At 38.9% G+C, this 23,125-nt stretch overlaps 1 protein-coding gene across 4 annotated transcripts in view; it reads right to left on the minus strand.

The window, feature by feature from the left end:
• Positions 1-23,125, minus strand: part of MYO16 (myosin XVI) — a 518,064-nt gene that overhangs the window by 231,477 nt on the left and 263,462 nt on the right. For all 4 annotated transcript variants that reach the window (XM_075918615.2, XM_075918604.2, XM_075918634.2 and 1 more), the window contains exons 9-11: positions 19,694-19,847; positions 10,603-10,753; positions 2,122-2,232 (exon numbers count right to left, since the gene is read on the minus strand). In XM_075918615.2, the coding sequence (XP_075774730.2) occupies positions 2,122-2,232; positions 10,603-10,753; positions 19,694-19,847 (416 nt within the window). The remainder of the gene's footprint in view (positions 1-2,121; positions 2,233-10,602; positions 10,754-19,693; positions 19,848-23,125) is intronic.

Raw genomic sequence — 23,125 nt, forward strand, 5'->3', positions numbered from 1 at the left:
TGTGGATGCACCATTTCAGACTTATTCTAACTAATCTGCTTCCCTGTAGTGGGGACGCATTATTTTGATTTTGTTAAATGGGGCGTTATTATGTTGATTTTAGTAATTTTGAAATATTTCTTAGTGTAGACATGCCCCTGTGTCATGCATAGGAGTGTATAAAGCATCTATCAAACACAAAAGTAGGCAGCACTGACCTGGGAGCAGAGACTATGCTGAGTTAGCATATCCTCTGAGCAGCAATCACAGATGGGACTTCCGTGTTGCAACAATAAAATAAAATCTACCCATCTGCCCATCCGCTCCACCCTACTCCACCTTGAGGAGGAGATATACAATAAAACCTCCCGCTCTCAGAATGAAGCCCCATTTAGATCCTCTTTTGGATAAGGCAGATATAGTTTATGACTCTCAGAAACAGGTTCAGAGAGCATGGTAGTATGTGTGCTGTGGTGAAGACGATCTAGGTTTGTAAATGGCCTCTAGGGTGTTTTTTCCTTCTAAGATGGTGGAACCCCAGGAAATAATGGATGAGAGGTTGTTGGTTTTTTTCCAGTTCTGATGGGGATAGCCACTCATTGCACAAACAGCTGCTGTCAATCAGTCAACCAGAAGAGCACTGATCAAGGGTTCTGAGAAGACTAGTGTGCTCTGGAACAAACCCAAAATATTTAATTAGGCCAGAATGAGAAACAAGAGTGGGGAGGCCTGAGAACCCCAGGTCAATCCTGAGAATGAGATGTCAGGTGAAGAGTAAACGAACACTCAGCCCTGATTTTCATAGATGCTGAGCATCTGTAACTCCCATTGACTTAAGTCAGATTTGTGCATGCTCAGTACCTCTGAAAATTACATAAAATGGAGGCTACACAGAAAATAAAAAGGTATGAACATAAATATAGTCTTTACATCCAAACAGCATTGTCATAGCACTATCATAGTACTCATAATGTAGCTCCTGTATTTAATTTCAGATGATTTTACAGTAGTTTGTTGTTTGTGACAGTTGCTTGTTGTTTGTGAATCTGCATTTTGCTTGTCTAACCACACTCTGTTAATTCATTATATTAAGGCAGATTCATACATTTAACATTTACATACAAATTACCTAATCAGCTGTTCAATAGCTAAAAAAAGGGTACATAGCAATGAACAGGAATGCCAGAAATGTGCATATGTAGGTTTTACCTTTGAAATAATCTACGCCTGACTGGATTCTCCCTCTGTTTAACATGGCAAGAACAGGAAAATCTATTGCATGTAAATCATCTAGTAATTATTGTAGTGTTTGTAAATCATTAACATAACAATATCAAGAGAATTATTCATGTAAAATTTCAGGAACAAAGTAATAGGGAATCAAATGTTATATACTGATTTTTATTCCATTCCAGTTATTGTAATCAGAAACCTGAATGAAAATGCTTACATAAAGTTAAAGACAGAAATCTCTTGGTACAGGTTGAATATATCTAGTTTGGCACCCTGGGAACTTGATCAGTTCCAAACCAGAGAAGTTTCCAGACCATGGGAGGTCAATATTGTCTAGCAGCATTACCAACACTTTCACAGCTTACTGTGCTGTTAGAGGACATTTAGGGATAAATTAAAGGTAAATAACAGCACAGGACACTGAGATCTAGGATTGTGGTTATTAATAAACTTCAAGGGACCTTGGGAAAGTTGGCCACAAACATGAAAAGTGGACATCCAGCTAATTAAAATCATTCCAGATGACAGATATTCCCAGATCACTAAGTTCTGGACTAGAGAGGTTCAACCTGTAGTTTAGGTGGAAAGAGTTAACATCCTCCTATCACATTTTATCAGTACATATTTTATGGAAAATATACATATACACAGGCTTACCTGTGCGTATTCATTGTCTTTTTCCCCTAATTTTACAATTAAAAATTTGATTATTGTAGATTTAACATACACATACTCCTACACTCAACTTAATATTGGTCAGCAATACTTGTCATTCTAGTGTCTGGCAATTCTGTTTAGCTGGAATTAATAAAAGTCCAATTCTATTTTCTTTAATTGCTCATCAACTTAAAAGTTGACTGTAGGTAAGTGAATAAAAACAGTGGAGAAAGCAGTTTCAAAGCCACTCACATATATCTGATTGTTACTGAAACGTTTCTGAATCTCATAGAGAAGGCTGCTGTCTGTTAGCTCACTCAGAGTAGACAAGTCATCATTTGGTGCTGGAGGCATTAACTTGACCTGGAAAATACAAATAATACATTCAAATAATCTAACTTCATAGCTGCTCACTCTTCGGTGTAATACCCTAATTTCAATTATAAACTCCAAATGGTATAATTAATATACATGTTTATTGTGCATTAGTAAATCAGAAAGATATCCATAATTTCTCAGTCACTCTTAATCCTTTACGTTAAGAAATAGAAGTAATTTAGAAAGATTATCATTTTTAAAGCACGTATTCTGCACTAGTTTAATGAGGACATAAGTATATGGAAATGTACAAGTATTCTCTTTGCAATCCCTAAACCTGACAAGACTCTAAGTTCAAGTGGAAGTCTCCTGCTCTCTTCATTAACTGTTTCTGATGAAAGGTGATTGAGAGTTGAAAAGTTAATGCACTTGTAAATCACATATTGGTTGCCACTAAACAGAACTCCCAGCCCTAGAATCCTCAGCTCCTTCTCAGAATACGGAAGTTAATACGCTTATTGCAATTCAGCTGCACAGAACATAACAGAGGAAACTGAGTGAGATAGATATGAGACTTAAATTGTCAATAGGCATGGACGATGCTCAACATCTAATATATGAGTCCTAACATTTTTTTTTTATACCACAGTAGCACCACATATTCTTGGTGCTTTCCAGACACAGGAGAAAAGAAGCCTAAATAGTGTACAATCTAAATATTATAGAAACAAAATCTGTTAACAGAAAGAAAATTACTTATATGTTGTACAAGTACAATAAATCAACTATAAAAGAACTGCTGTGAAATACAATGAAGACACTGTGCAGAGTGTCAATATCAGCAGCTCATACTTGCAAGTAGGAATAAGAGATCCTCCAGAAAAGGGCTTTATTCCGGAGGATCGCGCCAGTCTAGACGCTCTTTTCCAGCTTTTCCCCAAGCTGGAAAAAAAGCGGCGGCCATGGTTATTTAAATCCCACGGGGGATATTTAAATCCCCCGCGGATTTCCCTATTCTGACTTGCCTGCTTTGCATGCCTCTTCCGGAAAAGGGGCCAGGCTAGACATAGCCAAAGAGTTATTGAAAGTATTCAGCCTTCATCTTTATGCCAAACAAACAAAAATCCACACAACTAGCCATTATGGTATTAGACAGAATCCTACCGGGCCTTTCTATGTAAATAGTTTGTCCGCTTTACTCAGAAACAATATATCTGTCAGTATAAAACAAATGAACATAAACATATAGCCCTTCTCTAGTATCTCAATTTCAGAATTGTAGAATATCAATTGTATAACTTTTTACACTTCAGTTCACCCTAAAGTTTCTCAGAGCCTCAAGATTTGTGTGAAGAATGACAGCTCTCAGGGCATGAGCACAAAAAGGAGTGACAGTTCTCTAAGTCAGAATTTAATAACAAAAAAGCTTGTTCTTGTTTTTCTTTATACATTGTCATTACTGCTTGCTTGAAGCAGGACATGCCACTTATGAAATTGTTCTAACAATTCAAACTGTTATGCTTTTAGATATCATACTGCACAATCGCATGCAGTACATACAAATGACTTAGAGTGAACTGCTCTATTCAGTTCCTGGTCAGTTCCACAACCAGTCTTATTATTTTCTTCATTAAAGTCCAGGGCTCTATTCCTAATGAATAGTCACCAATTTAAATCATACACTTGACAGAAACCACAAGCAAAGGAAAACAAAACCAAAAACATCCCCCTGAGAAATGTTAAATAGCAAATATTAAAGGCCAAAAGGAAATCGGTATTGATGAAAATGTAATTACAAATTATTTTTTATCATTTCCTAAAATCAAACTACTTAAATTACAGAACTCACACATAAAAGTATTCATATCTATTTAGCTGTATGTGTGCTATATGACAACTGTGTAAAATTACTAAAGAACGTAAAACTGAAGAAAAATGCATAGATTCACAGTCACTTATAACAGGATCCCCTGGTCTACACTAGCAGGTAAGTTCAAATTAAGATATGCAACTTCAGCTATGTTATTTGTGTAGCTAAAGTCCAAGTATTTTAACTTGAATTTTAGTGCCATCCACATTCTCCCTCCGACTTCCTTTACTCCTCGTAGAGTAGGGACTACCTGCATCGATGGGAGCCCCTTCTCAATTCGAATTAGCATATCTTCACTAGACCCACTAATTCAAACCCAGGAAGATTGATTCAATCTTATCTGAAGTGTAGACCTGGGCAATGAGACCCCAGTAATGAATCCATTGTCTTTCAGTTAAACACTGACTTTAGGAACAACTCTGTGTGAGGTGCAATGCATAATATGTAGGCCCTCTGACTAGCCCTGGGAGAGTTTATGATTCAAAGATTCACAATTCTTCCCCTGCTTTGCTATCCTACGGTGAGATGGAGTGAGGAGTGGGATAATTTATAGCCACCCTCAAAATGTCGCTTAATTCCCAGCACACCACACACTAGCTCTGTAGAATGACAGGTCACAAAGCCATGCCTCTGTCTGCCCTATTGCACCTTGGGTAGCATACAGCAGCATGTCAGTAACCACTTTGGGATTGGTATCACTCTGGTTCCTCACCATTTCCCCTCCATTCTTCAGAATAAAATTGTATGCGAAAGGGACTAATCCAAATTTCAACATTAACTGATCAGAAACTAGACTTTTTCCATACTAATTTATGCCTTTTTTTATCAGTATCAGTAGCAAGCAATAAATACTGACCAAAAAAGGTCTCTACTCATAGGCTACCTCTACACCACACACCTTTTGTGATAGCATATAGGGTAAGCGTAGCCACACCAAGCCATGAAAAGTAAACTGCAGCCACACTGTGGTATGTAGCTATGCATAGCAGTAAAAGGCTCTGAAAGGGGAAGCAGCTGCCTCCAGCAGCAGGGTGGCAGCGGAACACAGCATTGTTAAAAACAGCAATGCAGAGGGGAGAAGCACTGCTTGGACATGCAGAGAGCCTTGTATGGGGCAGGGTGGGGGAAAACAATTCATACAATGGGGTGGTGAGAGACATTGAACCAAACTGTAAATCCTGCATGAGATGGAAACCACTTCAAGCCAGGGGGCAGAAGCTACAGGTGAGGAAAAACATGAGAGGGTGAGGGCACAAGCCACGTGATTGGCTATCCCCCACATGACTCCTCGCGCCAACCTTAGCCTGGGGGACGGTCAGGACAATTCCCCCATCCCAGAACCTGCTCCTACTGTTCCTGCTCCACCCTCTCCCTGCCTCTTCCGAGCCTTGCAGCACCTCTTCCCCCAAGTCACTCCCAGAAACACCACTAGCAGGGGCCTAGCACCAGCAGACAGATCACCCCCCATCACACACTCATTGGCAGCAGTGGGGGCCAGGGAAGTGGAATGATGCAGTCACAGCCGCTCTGCTCCGTCCGCTGCTGGCCGTGTCACTCTGCTTCTCGCCAGCGAGTGCAAGAGGGGTAATCTTGCTGCTCCCCCAATGACGTGTCCAGCAGCCAGGGGAGCCAAGCTGAATTGTTCTGCTTTCCCCACCACTGCCAGTGAAAGCAGGAGGCCCTACCCCTGCTGTGGTTGCCAGGCACCCTGGTATTTCCCCAGGCTACACACAGGCTCTGGCATCTTGCCCCACCTGCCCATGTTATTTGTGGGGCCAAATGTGGTCTGGGTAGGCTAGGTACCCCAGGATACAGGTGTGTCATTACACACATAAGCAGTGCCTCACCATCTACACTGCTATTTATACCCTTGCTAGGGAGTATATAGTATATGTACTCACTTGGGCTACGTCTAGATTGCACACCTTTTTCGACAGAGGCTTTTTCGACAGTATCTTTCGAAAAAGCCTCTGTCGAAAAAGAGCATCTAGGCAACAAGAAAATTTTTTGAAAAAGCATCTCACCTTTTCCAAAGAGAGTGTAGGTGCTCTCTTTCGAAAAAGTCCTGTTTTCATGCAATTGTGCCTTTTTTCGAAAGATGACTTTCGAAAAAAGGCGATATTCCTGGTAGAATGAGGTTTACTGCCGTTGACAAAACCGCCGCATTCTTTCAAAAAAAGGCCACTTTTAAAAAAACAAAACCCTGTAGTCTAGACACCCCCATGCTTCCATAAGCAACATGCAGCGTAGATATACCCATAGGCAAATCATCATGTGCACATGACAGCATGAATTTTACCCACGTCATTTCAAAAATTGTTCTACCTAACCCAAAAGGGCAGCTGCAACTATCTCACTGGTATTCCTAAAGACCTTCATCTATAATACAATGGTTGAACTAGATGAAATGGTAACCTTGAAGTCAATCACATACCAGTTGGAAGCAGCAGAGGCTAGGCCGCTGCTTCTCACAGCTCCGATTGGCCAGGGACAACAAATCACAGCCACTGGGAGCTGTGGCAGCCATGCGTGTAAAATGCTCAGGTAAATAAACTACCTGGCAGCCCTCCAGCATCTAACTATGATGAACTGTATCTGGCTCACAGGCTGGAATTCCTCACCCCTGGCATATACAGTAGTAATTCACTAAAATATACATTCTAGATCGACCAAATAAAGACACTTCAATCAAATTTTGTTATAGATGCATGGTAGTTATAGAACAGGGACTATAGGGTGTGCAACTGTTTTACTTGCTCAGTAGAAAAACCTCTCTTACACATTTGGGTCTTTAGTCAGAAATTATATAACAGGGAGATCACCCTGGAGGGGAAAAAAAAAGACCCTAAAAACTGTTCTCTCTGGTCTCTTTAAAATCTTATAAAAATACTAGAGAAAAAGCAGATTTAGGAGCAGAGTATACTGATTCATTTGTTCACTCTCTGTAGTCTATAGAATAATAAGGTCAAGGAAATTTTAAACCCAATAATCTGCCAGAAAGTTATGTTACACTGTGATCCAAGACCCACAGGCAAGATGACTTTTCTCTTATAATTGTGGAGATCAGATTCCAGAGTAAGAATCTGAGTAAGAGTAATTCCAGAGTAAGAACACTTTTCAAGTGTTTATATTTTTATGTCATGATTTTGAGATTCTGTGTTAGGATCTACTTTACTTTTTTTCTCCACGATGAAAATTCAGTACTATCCAATTTATTTTTAAATTATACCTCCTCCTTTCTGCTTCTCTTATAGAACTTTTCAATAGATACCTATCATCCTATTCATACCAGAACTCATTATGATCTGGAATATGTCTAGGACAGGATGACTGGCAGCACAGAGAAAGTAGCTATCTAAAAGAAATTGGTTAAAGACTGCATTTACCAGATTTGGTCTTTATATGAAGCTTCCAACAATCTCTCTTCCATACATATATACGTAGTAAATAAGCAGTGGTGTACTCAGGTACTAACTTTCAGAAACAAGTGATAAACAATTTTGTACCTTTGACTAGTTCCCTGAATTCTGTTACTGATCCATCATCCCCAGGACTTATTTCAACATTGCAAAGCTCTGAAAATCATCAATCTTCTATCATTATTATTCCCCTTTTCCTCCACCAGCCCTTTCTTTCTAAAATGTGGAAAATTTCCACATAAACTGCTTATTCTTGAGCTCTGTACAGACAATATTTTGTTTTCTAAAACCCTCAAATCAGGAAATGGGAACTTTAGAACTCTGAAAATATATATTTTTTTGTTTAAAAATTTCCCAATGGGAATAAACAGCAATTACTTATAGCCCTAAAGTGTCCCAAGATATCAAACTATGAAATAGTGACTTTTTTGTAAACAAAAAAGCTGTTAGATCATACTCAAAGGTTTCTAAATTGTGTTTATTATAACTTTTCTCTCCTAATGAGAGGTTTGTGGTAGGTAGTCTGGCATCTGGATTCTAATATAGTTGTATGTAAAGTGTGTGGTATATAGGGCCACTTCATGATCCAACAATGTCAGTGTAGCTTTTGCATCCATACAGAATAATATGATGTTATGACATTTGCTTTCATTTGGGATGCCATGCATAAGTTATGTAGCCATCCAAAATTCATGCTGACAATGCTTTTATGTCATAGTTCATCATCATGTACAAGTGTAAGTTATATATCAAGCTAACTGTGCACTGTTTTTAGAAATAATCAAAACTATTTGAGGGGAAAAAGGATGCACATTCCCAGGACATACCATCCAGCTGAGGTCAAGAACAAAATGTGATGGTGTTGCCCCATTAAGCAAATAAATGTCCTAAAAGTTACATTTTTTAAGTAGTAAAAAAAAGAGAGATGTGCACAAGAAATTCCACATGCATTACGTACACAAATAAATTGACCAAAGGGTAAACTCTGTTTACATTATTAATATCTCATTCCAGGGCATTTCCCATGTTATTTTGTTCAGCTTCTTTTGCTGAGCATACAGATGAGGTTCTATTTTTTTTCTTGCCTCCTGTGTCTGAGTGTTAAAGTGACCTTATAATATATATTTTATTAATGGTTCTCAATACCCTAAACTATGGAGACAGAATCTCAAAACCAATAATCTGAACAGTCACTAAACACTCTCAGCCATGTATATATTAGAAGCAAAATGGCTATCTTTTGTTTTAAATATTAACAATGACATTCTCAATTTGCTCATTTGACTCTGTGTGTGTGTGTGCATGTGTGTTTGTTAGACTATCTAAATGCTCGTAATCTCTTTAGATGGCTTAATTAAAATTTTTAGTAATTTACACTGTATCACCAAAAATAAATGTATTTAGTAGTACCATTAATAAAATCATATGCATTCCAATTTCCATGCACAATATTCTTACAACCATTACTATCCCCTGAATGTGAATCTAATATTCCAGCAATAAAAGAAGAAAAAACTGAATCTGTACATTAGCAGTCTCCATCACATTATGTGGACAATGATATGAAGCCCAAATCTGTGCCAGCTCTCTTTCCAAAACAAATGGCTTAATCAAGTAAAAAGACTATTTTTGCTGTTTTACTTGGTGAAATGTAACACACAACTCCAATTCACAGCAGAGATTGCAAGCATGTACCGGGGAAAATATCCTCCTTGAGTCATGATAAGCACCTAAATTGTCAACTATGCAACTATGGCATACTGGCTTATTGATCTGGCACATTTGGTTCAGGAAATTAGTTGAGATCAAAAACATATTTCAGCTAGAAAAAAATGAACCAAGAGACCGCGATTGCTCATTTGACCCTCTTTCTCTTAAATTTCATGACATATGAATTTTATTTTATTGGATGTGGTATTTTGTTAATTTTTATATTCACATTTTGTAATTATATGTAAATCTGAGCTATTATAATTTGTATTCCAAAACAAAAAAAATAGTTTTCTATATTTAAAATGTATATTCCAAGCCTAATAAGTTCTAAATTTTCTCTCAGATGCCCTGGGGAAGGTCTAATCTATTTGCTATATTGCCTGTGAATGTATGTTATCCTTGACATGCAGCATGTGAAATATCATGCCGATCATTTAAATAATATATGAAGATAAAACCTGACTAATGACTCTGCATATCGTAATGAAAAATTAAACAGAACATGATTACTTCCAATAGAGGTTAGAATATAAACACTAAGGATAAATGACACTGAATCCTTGTTAGATGTACCACATTTAAAGTCCTACGTTCAAAGCTTTTTATTTTCAATGAAAAGCATTTTGTCTGCTATGGAATCATATTGCCAAGATTCCTTCAAAGAAACAGCAGTCAACAGAAATTTCAGTTTTCAAATTGCACAACTATAAAAAAGATATTATTAAGAAGGATTAGAACGGAGTACATAATAGACATCAGAAATGCTTCATAAAGACACAGCCTTTTCAAAGTTGGTTGTGACCTATATCATGGAGACATTATTGGTGGCAAATAGTTTGGCATGTACAGCAAATGGCTAATGATTCTGTACAAATGCTGCCTCTCAAGTATGCCATAGGCAACCAGCTAGCTACACTTTTTTAAACATTAATTTTCTGAGTAGAAAAATTTGATTACACAGATTTTCACAATATTGTTATGAGCTGAGTGAAACCTTGTTATGGGGTGTTACTCTTCACTGAACTCGCCAGTAAAGAGACTGTGCTATTTGTGTTAATAAAGCACTGCGAATATAATTATAGCAAGAGAGAAAAGAAAATTCAGTTTCTTTATTTTTCTCTTAATGTTTGCACTTTGGTACCATGCAAAGGTCTGGTACGGTGACCTATTAATTATTTAATATTTGAAAACCAAATACATCTGCTGATCACAACTACATCCATGGAATTCATTAAGAGTGATGGTCTTTAGGGTAGCCTGATCCTAAGATGTTTAAGTGTAATGATTTTGGGAATTATTAGAATATGACTGTAGCCAACACTTTATAGCATATATAAGTTACATCCCTGCGCTTTCTTGTACATCAAATGTCAAATTCCCAGACCCAAGACATTTAAGAAACTTGGCATGTACCTGTTCAAGTTTGGTTGTGTCACTCACTGTGACTTTGTCAGATGCGGTGTCTTGAGACTGCTGCTTACATAAACCTTTTGTTGAATCTTTGAACATGGTGTCTTTCTCCAGCAAACTGTCTTGTTTGGCAATCGGCAAAGCTAAGGGATTGCTACAGAGAGAATCAATATAGCAATTAGACTCCTTTTGAAGATGCCTGACAAACAGAAGATTGCCAAGAATGAGAGGTATGAATCTGGAACTAAAATATAATTCATGCCTGAGACAGTTGCTCCTGATCCAAAAAGAAACAGAAATTGGATGAGAACAGCAGATTGTTCACTAGTCTATGCCAATGATACAGTAGTCTTGGCAAAGCACTTTGATTTAAAATTCACTTTTATGCAAGTCTGCTTCAGAAGAAAGCTAAGCAACGCAAATAGAATATGCATGAGGTTGTATTTGATAGTGCTAGGTTGGCAAATCAATAAACAATCTGAAAGATTAATTTAAATGTATGATTAACTTCCACAATAGTATTCTCAAAAATAATATATTTAAAAACAATTTGACATACAGCTACTGTTGTTGCATAAAATAAAATAAAATAAAATAAAATAAAATAAAATAAAATAAAATAAAATAAAAAATAAAATAAAAAGGTATCATTCTTGGTAAAAAAAATAGGAGATATTTAATTTGTTTTAAAATCTATATATACTGTTCCAGAGTTAGTAATACTATAATATTTAAGGTGAAAAAAAGAAAATAGATGATACCTAAAATGACTGCCACCATACAAAACTTCTCTATATGAAAAAAAACAACAAATGGTCCAGTCTGGTACATTTCCTGTACAGACTAACTAGGCTACCCCCTGAAGCTTCTCTATATGAGCTTATTACTGCTCTTGGAGGTTCCCCTTCCCTTCCCACTTCCTATATTTACATTCCAGAGCACTCCATACTTCTCAAAAACAAACAAAGAAACAAATACACAAACAATGTCGGACATGCAGGTTCTCACAAGATTTCAGATACATCATATTCCAGGACACTAAACACCAGCAAAAGCCTCAGAACAGAGGTGAGTTTGAAAAATGCCACCACAGCACTATTCAAGAGAGGAGTTACTGAACCCAGTTTCCTCTGTTTCTTGGTTATGTCTCCTTTGACAATGCACATGGAGGTAACATTTAGGAAGGAAGGCAGCATGGAGATATGGAGGATAAAATCACGGTCAATGAAATCAATGGGAGTTTTGCCATTAACTGTAGCAGGGCCAGGATTTTACCTGGAGACTTATGTCTTAACTATCCAAGAAGAAAAGAATGGGGGTTTACTTCCAACCCTAATAGTGGCCCACATTCTTATTCAGGACTGAATTTAAGTACCTGCTTAACTTTAATTAGGTGCTTAAGTGCAGTATTTAATAGGGGTAAGCTTAAAAATATGATAATTGCTTTCCTGAATGAGGACCATTTTTAGCAGTAATATTATACTGAAATAATAGTAAGTAATAAAAGTGCTTTGCTTTTAGTAACAAATAATGCCAGAAATGACATGTGATATACACTTTATTCTAAGACATGCCTAATTGAAAGCATAATCTTCTGAAGCATTTTCCAAAGACCATATCATGAAGGCACTTTTATTTTTCAGAAAGCTATGCTCTCAGTGCTAAGGGTCTCACTTTTCAAAAGTAATGGTGAGATTAGTCATATAAAAAATGAATGTAAAAATATTACATGTTATGACAACTTTCCTTTTAATGCAACTTTTCCTATTGCACACAGCTTTCTGGAAGTCCTTTTGGGTAATCTCAACACAAAAGGTAAACTTTTAATGGAAATTTTGAGCCACATGACTACAGGCATTTTCAAAATATTTTTCTGGTATTTATTAGGAAAAACAAAACAAAACAAAACCCTTCATTTAATTAATATGTTTTCCCAAGTTTACAGGTGTTTCCAATATATTCTGATTAGAAGTTGTGCCCAGATATGGTGATCATCATTAAAATCTTCACAGTTGGTATTTTCAAGTTAATATTAATATAGTATTCACTTTGTGAGTATTCACAGCTTCAGAATCTTACTGCTGCAACCTTCATCCTTCCTCATCCCATTCGCTCCCCGCTGTTTGTAGCACACACAACCATCCCCAGACACAGCAGGTGCACTTGTAGCATCATGTTTAAAATTAGAGTGTAAGCCTTTCAGGGAAGATAGATCAAAAGAATCTGATTAAGGAGTTGTAGATAGAAGCTGACTATCGCAGATACCCTCAGACAGCAAAGTGCTAAACTTTCCTCCACTCCTTTGGTGACCAAGTAGGTACATTTTTTATGTTAACCATAAATTTTGAGAATTCAGTACATATATGTGGCAAGTAAACCACGGGCTAGGTTCTTAAACAAAAGATATATAAAATACATTGATTTATGCCTGCATACCACACAAACTATTTGTATTTAAGAGACTTTAAAAAGCCTTTGGATAAAGTGCTAGAATATACTTTGTATTTCAAGAAGTACATGAGATGAATTCCAACAAAGACAGAATAACACATCATACAAACAAATCTATTTGATTCAGCTTCAGAAAGATACTGAACATTAAAACAGATAGGCACCTTAGCTAGAAATATGATCTTTCCACCAAAATGTCACTTTTAGTAAAATTCCTCTATAAACATTCATTGCAGGTTAGTCACAAGGTGAAATTCTGTTAACTATGGTGCCACTGAAAGTCTAACTATAGCACAGTGGGGAAAAAAAGATCTTTTGTTAATGCAGGTGTCTGGTTAAGCATGAGCAATCACCTCCAGAATGTTGTGTTCCATGATCAGATAATTAACCACAAAGGGAGCTATGTGGCTTGAGGCAAAAGTAAAGATATATACTAGACACAAAGTTCAGTTATCAAGGGTAATCTATTTGAGTTATGTAGGGCTACTATTACTGGCACACATTACTGGAAAAATTCTAGTGTGTTGTACAAGTAATATCACCTTAATTTTTATCTACATGAGCCATCAGTGTATTAAATTAATTTGCTGATTTTTATTTTTTAAATGTGCTTCAAAATATCACCAGAGTTATCAGTTTTCAGCATTTTTACACTGAAAAGATTGAATGCAGAGGGAAGTTTTGGAAGCTGACATTCAAAGACATGCTAATTCGACTATGGTCAGGCTATTAGAATAACTCTGGCTTTGTCTTGTCCAATCCTATTCACCATCTAGAGAATAAGGGGTGTAGGAAGAAAAATTTCTTCAGTCAAGGGAGGAGGAAAGCACCCTCAATGACCCGTAGCCTAAACCTCTGATTGAATGAAACATGAGGCTGTGGCAAAGAGGTCTACTTCTGGTTACCCCTAAGTATGAAATATGCCAACAAAAATATGGAATTCCAACTCTCATTTGTAGTCTTGCAGAGAGCATCAGCTGTGATGTTTTGCCTGACAGTGAGACTCATTGCCAAAATTCTTAGTGATGCCTTATCCAGCAATCTCAACACTACTACTTCAGTGAAGGAGGGAAGCAGATCTCATCTCTTCCTCCTGGGCGATGTAAAACATTGTTGTCATGGCTTCTTGACTTGTCTCTGATAGGAGGCAGAAAATAATGGCAAGAATTTCCAGTTGTCTTGAGCTCCAATAGGTTGATAGGGAAGGTGTTTTCTCAGGGACATCATCTGTCCTGTATCATATGTTCTGTATGCTACCCATCCCAACGAGATACATCTCTAGCTACAGTTACCACTGGCATCAGTTGGAAGAAAGGAACTCCTACACTTACATTGTAATCATTCTTCCACCAATCTAAGGAGTGTTTTGTCTGTTAGGGAACTGACGTCAGTTTGTCTAAGCCAGTGGTCCCCAAAGTTTTTCAGTAGCACCCCCTTACCTGGTCTGTATCCTTAGGAAGCTGAGATTGTGGTAGGTGAATGAGAGGGACAAGATGGGAAAAGAGAGCCATGCTCTAGGGGTGATGGCTTATAGAGGCAGGACAGACAAAGGAGACTCGTGCACTGGGGTTTCAGGTGAGTAGGGCAGGATGGGAGAGAACTGTGCTGTAATGTAGCAGTTACTGCAAGTAACCAGACTTTTAGTTTCTGGTCAGCAGTGCTTACCAGGGACTTCCAGGTCCCCTTTCTGGCCAGACTTTCCAGTTGAAAACCAGGTACTCGAGAGTCCTAAGTCACAGCTGGAGGCCATCTCTAGGAGCTGAGGCCAGGAGGGGAGCTGTAGCTAGGGCCAGGCCACAGTAGAATTGGGGCACAGAGTGGGGTTGGGTGGCTATCCCTCCACACTCTCTAAAGGAAGTGGTTTGCCTTTGAGGTATGTAATCCCCTTCCTGTGAGACAGTAGCTAGATCATTGAAAGAATTTTTCTATCAACCAAGTGCTTTTCTTACGAGAACATACGTAGGATTAACTACATCACTCAGGGTGTGAATTTTTTACATCCTTGACCAACATAATTAAACCAAACTAATTTTCTAGTGTAGACCATGATGTAATAAGAAGTCATAAGAGGGGTCCCTGAATAGGAAATAAGAAATGGGGATGAGATGGAGGGAGGAAATAAGGCTACATCGACAGAGGGATGAAAATCAAGCACATCAAAATTGCTAATGAAGCAGGGATTTAAATATCCCTCACTTCATTAGCATAAACATGGCTACAACTTTTTTTCAAAACAGAGTTTTTTCAAAAAAAAATCGCAGTCTAGACACGGATCTGTCAAAATTAACCCTTTTTCAACAGATCCTGTATTCCTCAAAAAACAAGGTTTACAGGATCTGTCGAAAAAGGCTTTATTTTTGACGGATCCACATCTAGACTGTTGCTTTTTCTGAAAAAAATCTGTTTAGAAAAAAACGATGGCCATGTTTATGCTAATGAAGCACGGGATATTTAAATCCCTGATTCATTAGCAATTTGGATGTGCCTAATCTACATCTCTCTGTTGACAGAGAAGTGTAGTCTGGACACACCCTAAAAGTGGATGGTATAGAGACAGCTGTTATTGCTTCCAGCAATACTTCAATCAAGGTGATACATTCGAAAGTTTGTTGGAAATGGGAAAGACAGTTGCCAATCAAAGGGGAAATGAGAAAATAGTTGCAGTTATCTAGAGAAAAGGAAGGGGTCAAATTGTCATCATCTTGTCAAAAATGACATTTCTAAGAAGCAGCCTTCTGTGAACTTGCATCAAATGAGTTAAAACAGTGGCTCTCCACCTTTCCAGAGAACTGTGACCCTTTTAGGGTCTGATTTATAATGTGTCCCCCCAAATTTCACCTGATTTAAAAATTACAAAATCAGACATAAAAATACAAAATGTCACTGAACACTATTACTGAAAAAATGCTTATTTTCCATTTTTACCATAGCATTATAAAATAAATCTATTAAAATATAAATATTACACTTACATTTCAGGATATAAAATAGAAATCAGTACAAACAAGTCATTATCTGAATGAATTTTAGTTTGTACTGACTTCGCTAGTGCTTTTTATGTAACCTGTTGTAAAACTAGGCTAATATCTAAATGAGTAGATGTATGTGCTGGAAGATCTCTGCATACCCCCACTGGTACCTATACCCCGGTTGAGAATCATTGAGTTAAAGGATCTCTTTCTGTGGAACCTCTGTCTATTTTTCTTGGAGGTCCCAAAGGTCTCTTAGACTATGTCTAGACTAAAGAAAAGCCTTTTTCAAAAGATACTGTACTCCTCAAAAAATGAGAAGTACTGGATCTTTCAAAAAAGGATTTTCTCTTCAAAAGAACCATGTCTAAACAGCCGTTTCACTTTTGAAATAGCATATTTTGAAAGAATGCCGTGACACAATTATGCAAATGAAGCGTGGGAAATTCAAATCCTGGCTTCATTTGCAATTTCAATATGACTAATTTACATCCCTCTTTTGAAAGAGGGATGTAGTTTAGATGTACCCAAAACCCAGAGAAGTCTATTGGGTAGCATCTTTGGACTATTTGCTATCTACTGAATTTCCTTTTGTTCCCGGGGGTGTAAATGCCCAATGAATGCAATGTGCTTTCTGAGTCTTGTAGCATGTGTAGTGTTTCATTGGTATTCTCAATTTCAATCCAAGAGGAGACCCTCTATCCTATTCTGGACTTCTCCTGGAAACCACAACTGGAACCAGGAGCCTCTACCATCATCACGACTGTGGAGAAAGACCAAGCCATGGTATCTGCAGCTTCTAAGGACACTCAAAGGGCTGTTCTGGTCAGTAGCGGTCCCTTATCAATAATAGCCTGGAACTGTTCCTTTTAGTCTGGAGGAAGGTGTTGAATAAGAGAATGTTTGCTATTAGAGCTATGGGCTCTCTCTGCCCCATGAGTACCAGAGGAACCCTTAGCCTCCACTGTATCATGCTTTGAAGTGATATCTTTCAAAGCTTTTGACCTGTTTAGATAGTGAGGTCTTTTCGGGCAGTTTCATCTTCCACAGATGGTTCATCTTTAGAATCAGTTATTTTAGTTTTTCAATGAATTTTTCTAGGTATTTATGGATGAAGGTCACATTCCACAATAGGTTTTTTTTTAAATGATCATTGAATAAATGATAACCTTTGGAAATTTCTCAATGAGTCACAAGCTTCCTCTGCATTTTAGGAAACAAGGGATGAGGAGAGTAAATTTTACACCCTCTGTGCTATGTCCCATCCATGTCTTTCACATGTTGATAGCTCTAGAGGGCAGAGTACAATCTCTGACATAAATTCCCAGAGTACAGGCTCCCAGATGCTGTGGTGAAAATGGAGGAAGATGGGCTCTGTCCACTGCTGCCATCCAGCAATAGGACTCTTCCCTGATGCTGTGCCCCACCCAGGCTGGGGCTTAAGGTGCAATGGGGAGAGGGGGGCAGGAGAGACCCACAAATACACAATATTGCAAATAGAAATTCTGCAACTTGCAAGGGTCTCCTGTATAATGTGAATTGCAGATAGATAAAATACTGAATGCTGTAATTGAAGAATTAGGGACTTAATGGCCTGTTCTTCAAGACAGCAATCTGTAAATGACTTTGTTTTTCCTGTAACCCCAAACTGTAGTTGGTCCTACAAAGACATGTGTACATGCCACCTGGTGTTGGAATCCATCTTGAATGTGGTATTATTCCTTGGGGCGAGTGAGGGGCAAACAAAGGGGAAATTCTATTTAAGGAATGCAAAGCAACCAACATTGTCTTCAGCTAGCTTTTGAAAACTGACTTTCCCACTCTAAGGGTACGTCTACACTAGCCCCCTAGTTCGAACTAGGGAGGCTAATGTGGGCAACCGAAATTGCTAATGAAGCGCAGGATTTAAATATCCCTTGCTTGATTAGCATATTCCTGGCTGGTCACCATTTTGGAAACTGACTAGCCCGAAGTAACTGCCCGCATCTACACGCAGCAGAGAAGCGGGATTCCAAGATAAACCCTTTATTCAAATTAACTGTTAAATCTCATTCCATGAGAAGTAACAGTTAATTCGAACTGAGGGGTTTTTCTCGGAAATCCGCTTCTCTGCCGTGTGTAGACGTGGGTAGTTACTTTGGGCTAGTCAGTTTCCAAAATGGCGACTGGCCAGGAATATGCTAATCATTAGCAATTTTGGTCACCCTCATTAGCCTCCCTAGTTCGAACTACCCTAAGAGAATTCACATAAAGAAAAATGAAAACAAAGAATTCTAAAGACACGGGAAGCTGTTAGACCCAGGCCAGAGAAAAGATCAAATCTGTGTTGAAAGGCTATAATTGAAATAAGGACTAGGTTGAAAATTATTATCTGTATCAATTTTGCTTAGTATATTAAGCTTAATTGGCATATTGTATTTGTTGTGCTTGGTAACTTGCTTTGATCTGTCTGTTTTCACTTAACAATCACTTAAACCCTATTTAATAAAACACTTTTGCTTATTATCAGGCCCAGTGTAAATAATTGTTACTGGGGAAAGAGGCACAGCTGTGCATCTCTCTCTTTCATTAATACAGAGAGCGAATCTTGTGTGTTTTCTCTGTGTAAAACTTCTGTACAGAGTAAGATTGACTTATCTGGCATTTTGGTCCCCTTTGAGGGCTGGGTTCCTGAACGCAATTAAGTCCCTATAACGGAACCCTCCAAGAGCTGGGCTATTTCAGCATCTCTATTTCTCTGCTGGGGGGTTGTTATTCCAAATCTGTGTCTTTATTGGCATGGACAAGACAGGGGGGTGGTGGGGGGCCCTAGAAGGCAGGTGGTCAGGCTCAGTGGTATGATCAGCATCGTGGGTGACAGCCCCAAAGGAATTTCCGTGTCAGAGTCTCCTTCTAAGATGTGCAAGAATATATACAGATATCAAAATCCAACTTTTTGCCAAGAGCAAGAACTAAATCCATATTGCACTCCGTCACTGACCTCTGAGTTCACTCAATGGAATCCTACCTTTCTCTCCACCTTGCACCAGCTACTTACCGTATGCAGTACAATTCAGACTACAATCTGTAACTTCCTAGAGCAGTCTTCACTTCTGTCTAAAAGTGGTCATGTTAATCTTATTCTCAGTAAATGTCCCAACTCCTACTTAAGTCAATGGTATTTTTATCAGTTCATTTTCATCTATGTTAATGGGAGCATGATTAAGTCTAAACACTGAAATAAATTGCCTAGGGAGACTGTGGAATCTCCATCAACGGAGATATATAAGAACAGGTTGGATAGACATCTATCAGGGATCATCTAGACAGGGCTTGGTCCTACCATATGGACAGGGGACTGCATCTGATGTCCTTTCAAGGTCTCTTCCAGTTCTAGTATGATGCTATGATTTTATGATTCCAGAATGACACCCCACAATAATTCTGCTAAAATAATCCAGGAATTTTTACTGACCAACATAACAATACATTATACTCTTCTTACCATGCTTTATAGTCTAGATTGATTTAAAGCAAACTTAGTAGAGATGGAGGACTAAAACCAGAGAAACATAAGGCAACTTTCTAAAATGAGGAACCCATTAGCTCCTCAGTTGTGCATACAATCTACAGGAAAATCTTGCCCCAGTACTTTAACACTTTAGTAGAACACTCTTAACAATAAAAACACTTACAGTTTATTGGAAAGTGCAGGCAGATCATGGATGATTTCTTCATATGGCTCCTCTTGTGATAAAGCAGAAACAGATAAAGGGTCTTTCATTTTTTCTTCCCAAACAGTTTCAGCCTTCAGCAGCATTTCCTCAATAAATTCAGAAGCTGCAATATCTAGATAGTGGATATTGCCAAGAAGACTATCAGGCAAAAGAAAGTAGAAAAGCCAAATTCTACTTGACTCAAAATTCCAGATCAGATTAAGATTTAACAAAAGTTTTTATCAACATATTGCCAAAAAAAGAAACACTGCTCTTGATATATATCACAAAATAGAGCACCAGATTATTGGGGAAAAATAAATGTATGATACCTTTAATATGAAATTACATTATCATTGTTTTCAAAACTCCACAACCAGTCTTATTCTATCAGGAGCTAAACTATTCAATACAGTAAACCTTTGCCATTCTTGGTGGATGCACTCCAGGCACCACCATAAATGTTGAAATTCATGAATCCTGGGGGCAGCAGCTCCCAGCTACTGCTTTGAGTTCCCCACAATTCCCGGGACCTGCAGTGAGCTCCCCACAGCTCCTGAATTCCCTGCAGCTGCTGGGAGCCATGGGGAACTCACAGAGAGGGGTCAAGATCCATAGGGAACTCACCACAGGGGCCAGGAAGTGAGAGGAACTCACCATAGCTGCCGGGAGCTGTGGGGAATTGATGTTGGGGGCTGGGAGCTGCAGGGAACTAATCACGCAGGCTGGGGGCTGTGGTGTGCTTCCCCATGGCTCCTGGCTGACGCACTGTTTTCCCCACGGCTTCTGACCCTGCATTGAACTTCCTGTGGCTCTTGGCTGCTGTGGTGAGTGCGAAGAGAGGAGCATCCTGTCCATTGCTTCCATCCAGCAACAGGCTTCTTCCCCAAGGCCAGGGGTTCAAGTGTAATGGGGGAACAGAAGAGACCCACAAAATCACAAATAGCAAATCTGTGAATCGTGAGGGTCTCCTATAGTATGTGAACTGCAGATAGATACAAATATTGAACTCTGTAACTGAAGAATTAGATAGTGTAAGTGAGGTTATACCTTTAATTGGACCAACCTTTGCTGGAGAAAGAGACAATCTTTTGGACTACAAAGAGAAAGATATTACCTGTTCACTCTATTATCCTGGGACCAACATGGCAGCAACGACCTTGCAAACAATAATTAAACAATGTATTTGAACAAATGTAAGCATTGAACATTCTTGCAATTTTATTTATTTCCAAAAATTAGTCTGATACTTTAAATTGTATATTGATTTGCAGAGGCTGAAGCAACTTTGTTTTTTGTGCAATGTGGATATTCAGCATTAAGATGTAAGTTTTCAGATAAAAAGCTTATTTTATCCTTTCCTCAGAAGGTAAGGAACTGCACTTCCACAGAAGGATTTTTAATAATGCTTTTTTTTACTGTACTTCTCATGTCTTTCATTGCTCCTCTTTATTAAGGAGGATATGATTTTGTCACACATATTTATAGTAAAAGCCATAGACAGGCCATGGAAGCCCATGGCCTATCAGTGACTTTCACTAAAAATATGCATGACAAAATATGAGCTGAAGGATCCCCTCATTGCCAGCGGGAAGCCAGCTCTGAGCTGTGAGTCCTCCTCTGCCTGTGGCTCAGGGCTGCAGGGTCACTACACCAGCCATGGTTAGGACTGAAGCACAGAGCTTTGGGGATGTTCCTCCACCTGAGGCAGACAGGAGTTGCAAGGTCCCAGCGTCATGCAGGGACTGGGAGCTGAAGAGAATTTTCCACTGCCTGCCTGGGCCAGGAGCTGCTGAGTACATACATACACGCCCAGCCACCCATGGTACTTTGGAGTTCCTGAGACCTCATTGTCTGCAATTCACTCTTCATATCCACCTACCCTGACTCCTGCACTCCCTCACACCTCCAGCCCCTTGTCCTGAGCATTCCATGCCCCCAAGTTCCTGCCCAGGCTCCTGCACTTCCCATATTCCCATCCCTGTCGTGATCCCCACCACCACCTCTGCACACCCCAGGACCCTGATCTGAGTCACCAACTCTTCCTCACATTTACATTTCAAACAAGAACTGTTACATTTCAGACTCCTGCCCTGAGCTCCCCCACACTCAGGGGGGCTACAATACAACAACACCTGTAAGAAATGTAAGTTACTTTCACCCCTGATGTACAGATGAGCTTTTGTGACATGATTAAACAGCCTGGATACGTCTAGAATGGCATGATTTTCCACAAATGCTTTTAACGGAAAAGTTTTTCCGTTAAAAGCATTTGCAGAAAAGAGTGTCTAGATTGGCACGGACGCTTTTCTGCAAAAACACTTTTTGCGGAAAAGCGTCCGTGCCAATCTAGACGCGGTTTTGTGCAAGAAAGTCCCGATCGCCATTTTCGCTAATGGGGCTTTTTTGCACAAAACAATACCGCGTTGTCTACACTGGCCCTCTTGTGCAAAAGCATTTGCGCAAGAGGGCTTTTGCCCAAACGGGAGCAGCATAGTATTTCTGCAAGTACACTGACAATCTTACATGAGATCGTCAGTGTTCTTGCGCAAATTCAAGCGGGCAGTGTAGACAGCTGGCAAACTGCTTTTGCGGAAAAACTTGCCAGTCTAGACGCAGCCCCTGTGTTCATTTAGCAGCTGCTGCTGTGTCTATCTACATGAAGAGTAGGAGCAGCTTGCGGCCTTGTACCCTGGAGGAGCAATGTGCTGGTTTGGTGGCTGGAGGGAGAAGTAAAAAGGGAGATCTGCAAAGGAACCCTAGAGGCAGTTTGTGCAAAGGAGCTGCAGAGCTGTCTAGGATGGCCATCTCTGCAAAATGAAAAGGTTGTAATACTTTGGGAAACAATCTGCCCTTTGATAACTGAGCTGATCATGATCTCCTGATCAGGGATTAAGGGACATGGCCTGCCAATCCTCAACATCTCTGAAAATCATGGAGATGAGAATCCAACACTGTAGTATCTAACCCTGTGGCAGTAGAGAAAGACAGAAACCACCAAAACCAAGTCTCCAAAGGAATAAGAACATCAAATATATGCTAAAAGCAAATACTAAAAACTATAGGGAAGGCATTAATACATGAACCGTTTTATATGATCTTCTCTGTTTTTCTGGAAGCCTTTTGAAAACAGAAGACAAAATTATATAAAATGCACAAGAAATGTTCTTTTAAAAATACATACTCTTGAATAAATCATCACCTATTCTATAAGTTTAAGAATACCCTTGAAGGCATGGGCCTATGCGTAATCCCACAGCTTCAGAACCCAAAAGCAAGAGATGAAAAGCACCCCAAGTACGACAACATCTTGTGAACTCACAACCTCTCGAGTCAGTCTCTTTAAAATTTCACAATGCTTTCTTGTGGTGGCATTATGCAGTAAAATTCCTATTGAGGCCTTCACGTGCC

This window comes from Pelodiscus sinensis, chromosome 1, assembly GCF_052426305.1.
Source record: "Pelodiscus sinensis isolate ZL-2025 chromosome 1, ASM5242630v1, whole genome shotgun sequence".
Lineage (NCBI taxonomy): Eukaryota > Metazoa > Chordata > Testudines > Trionychidae > Pelodiscus > Pelodiscus sinensis.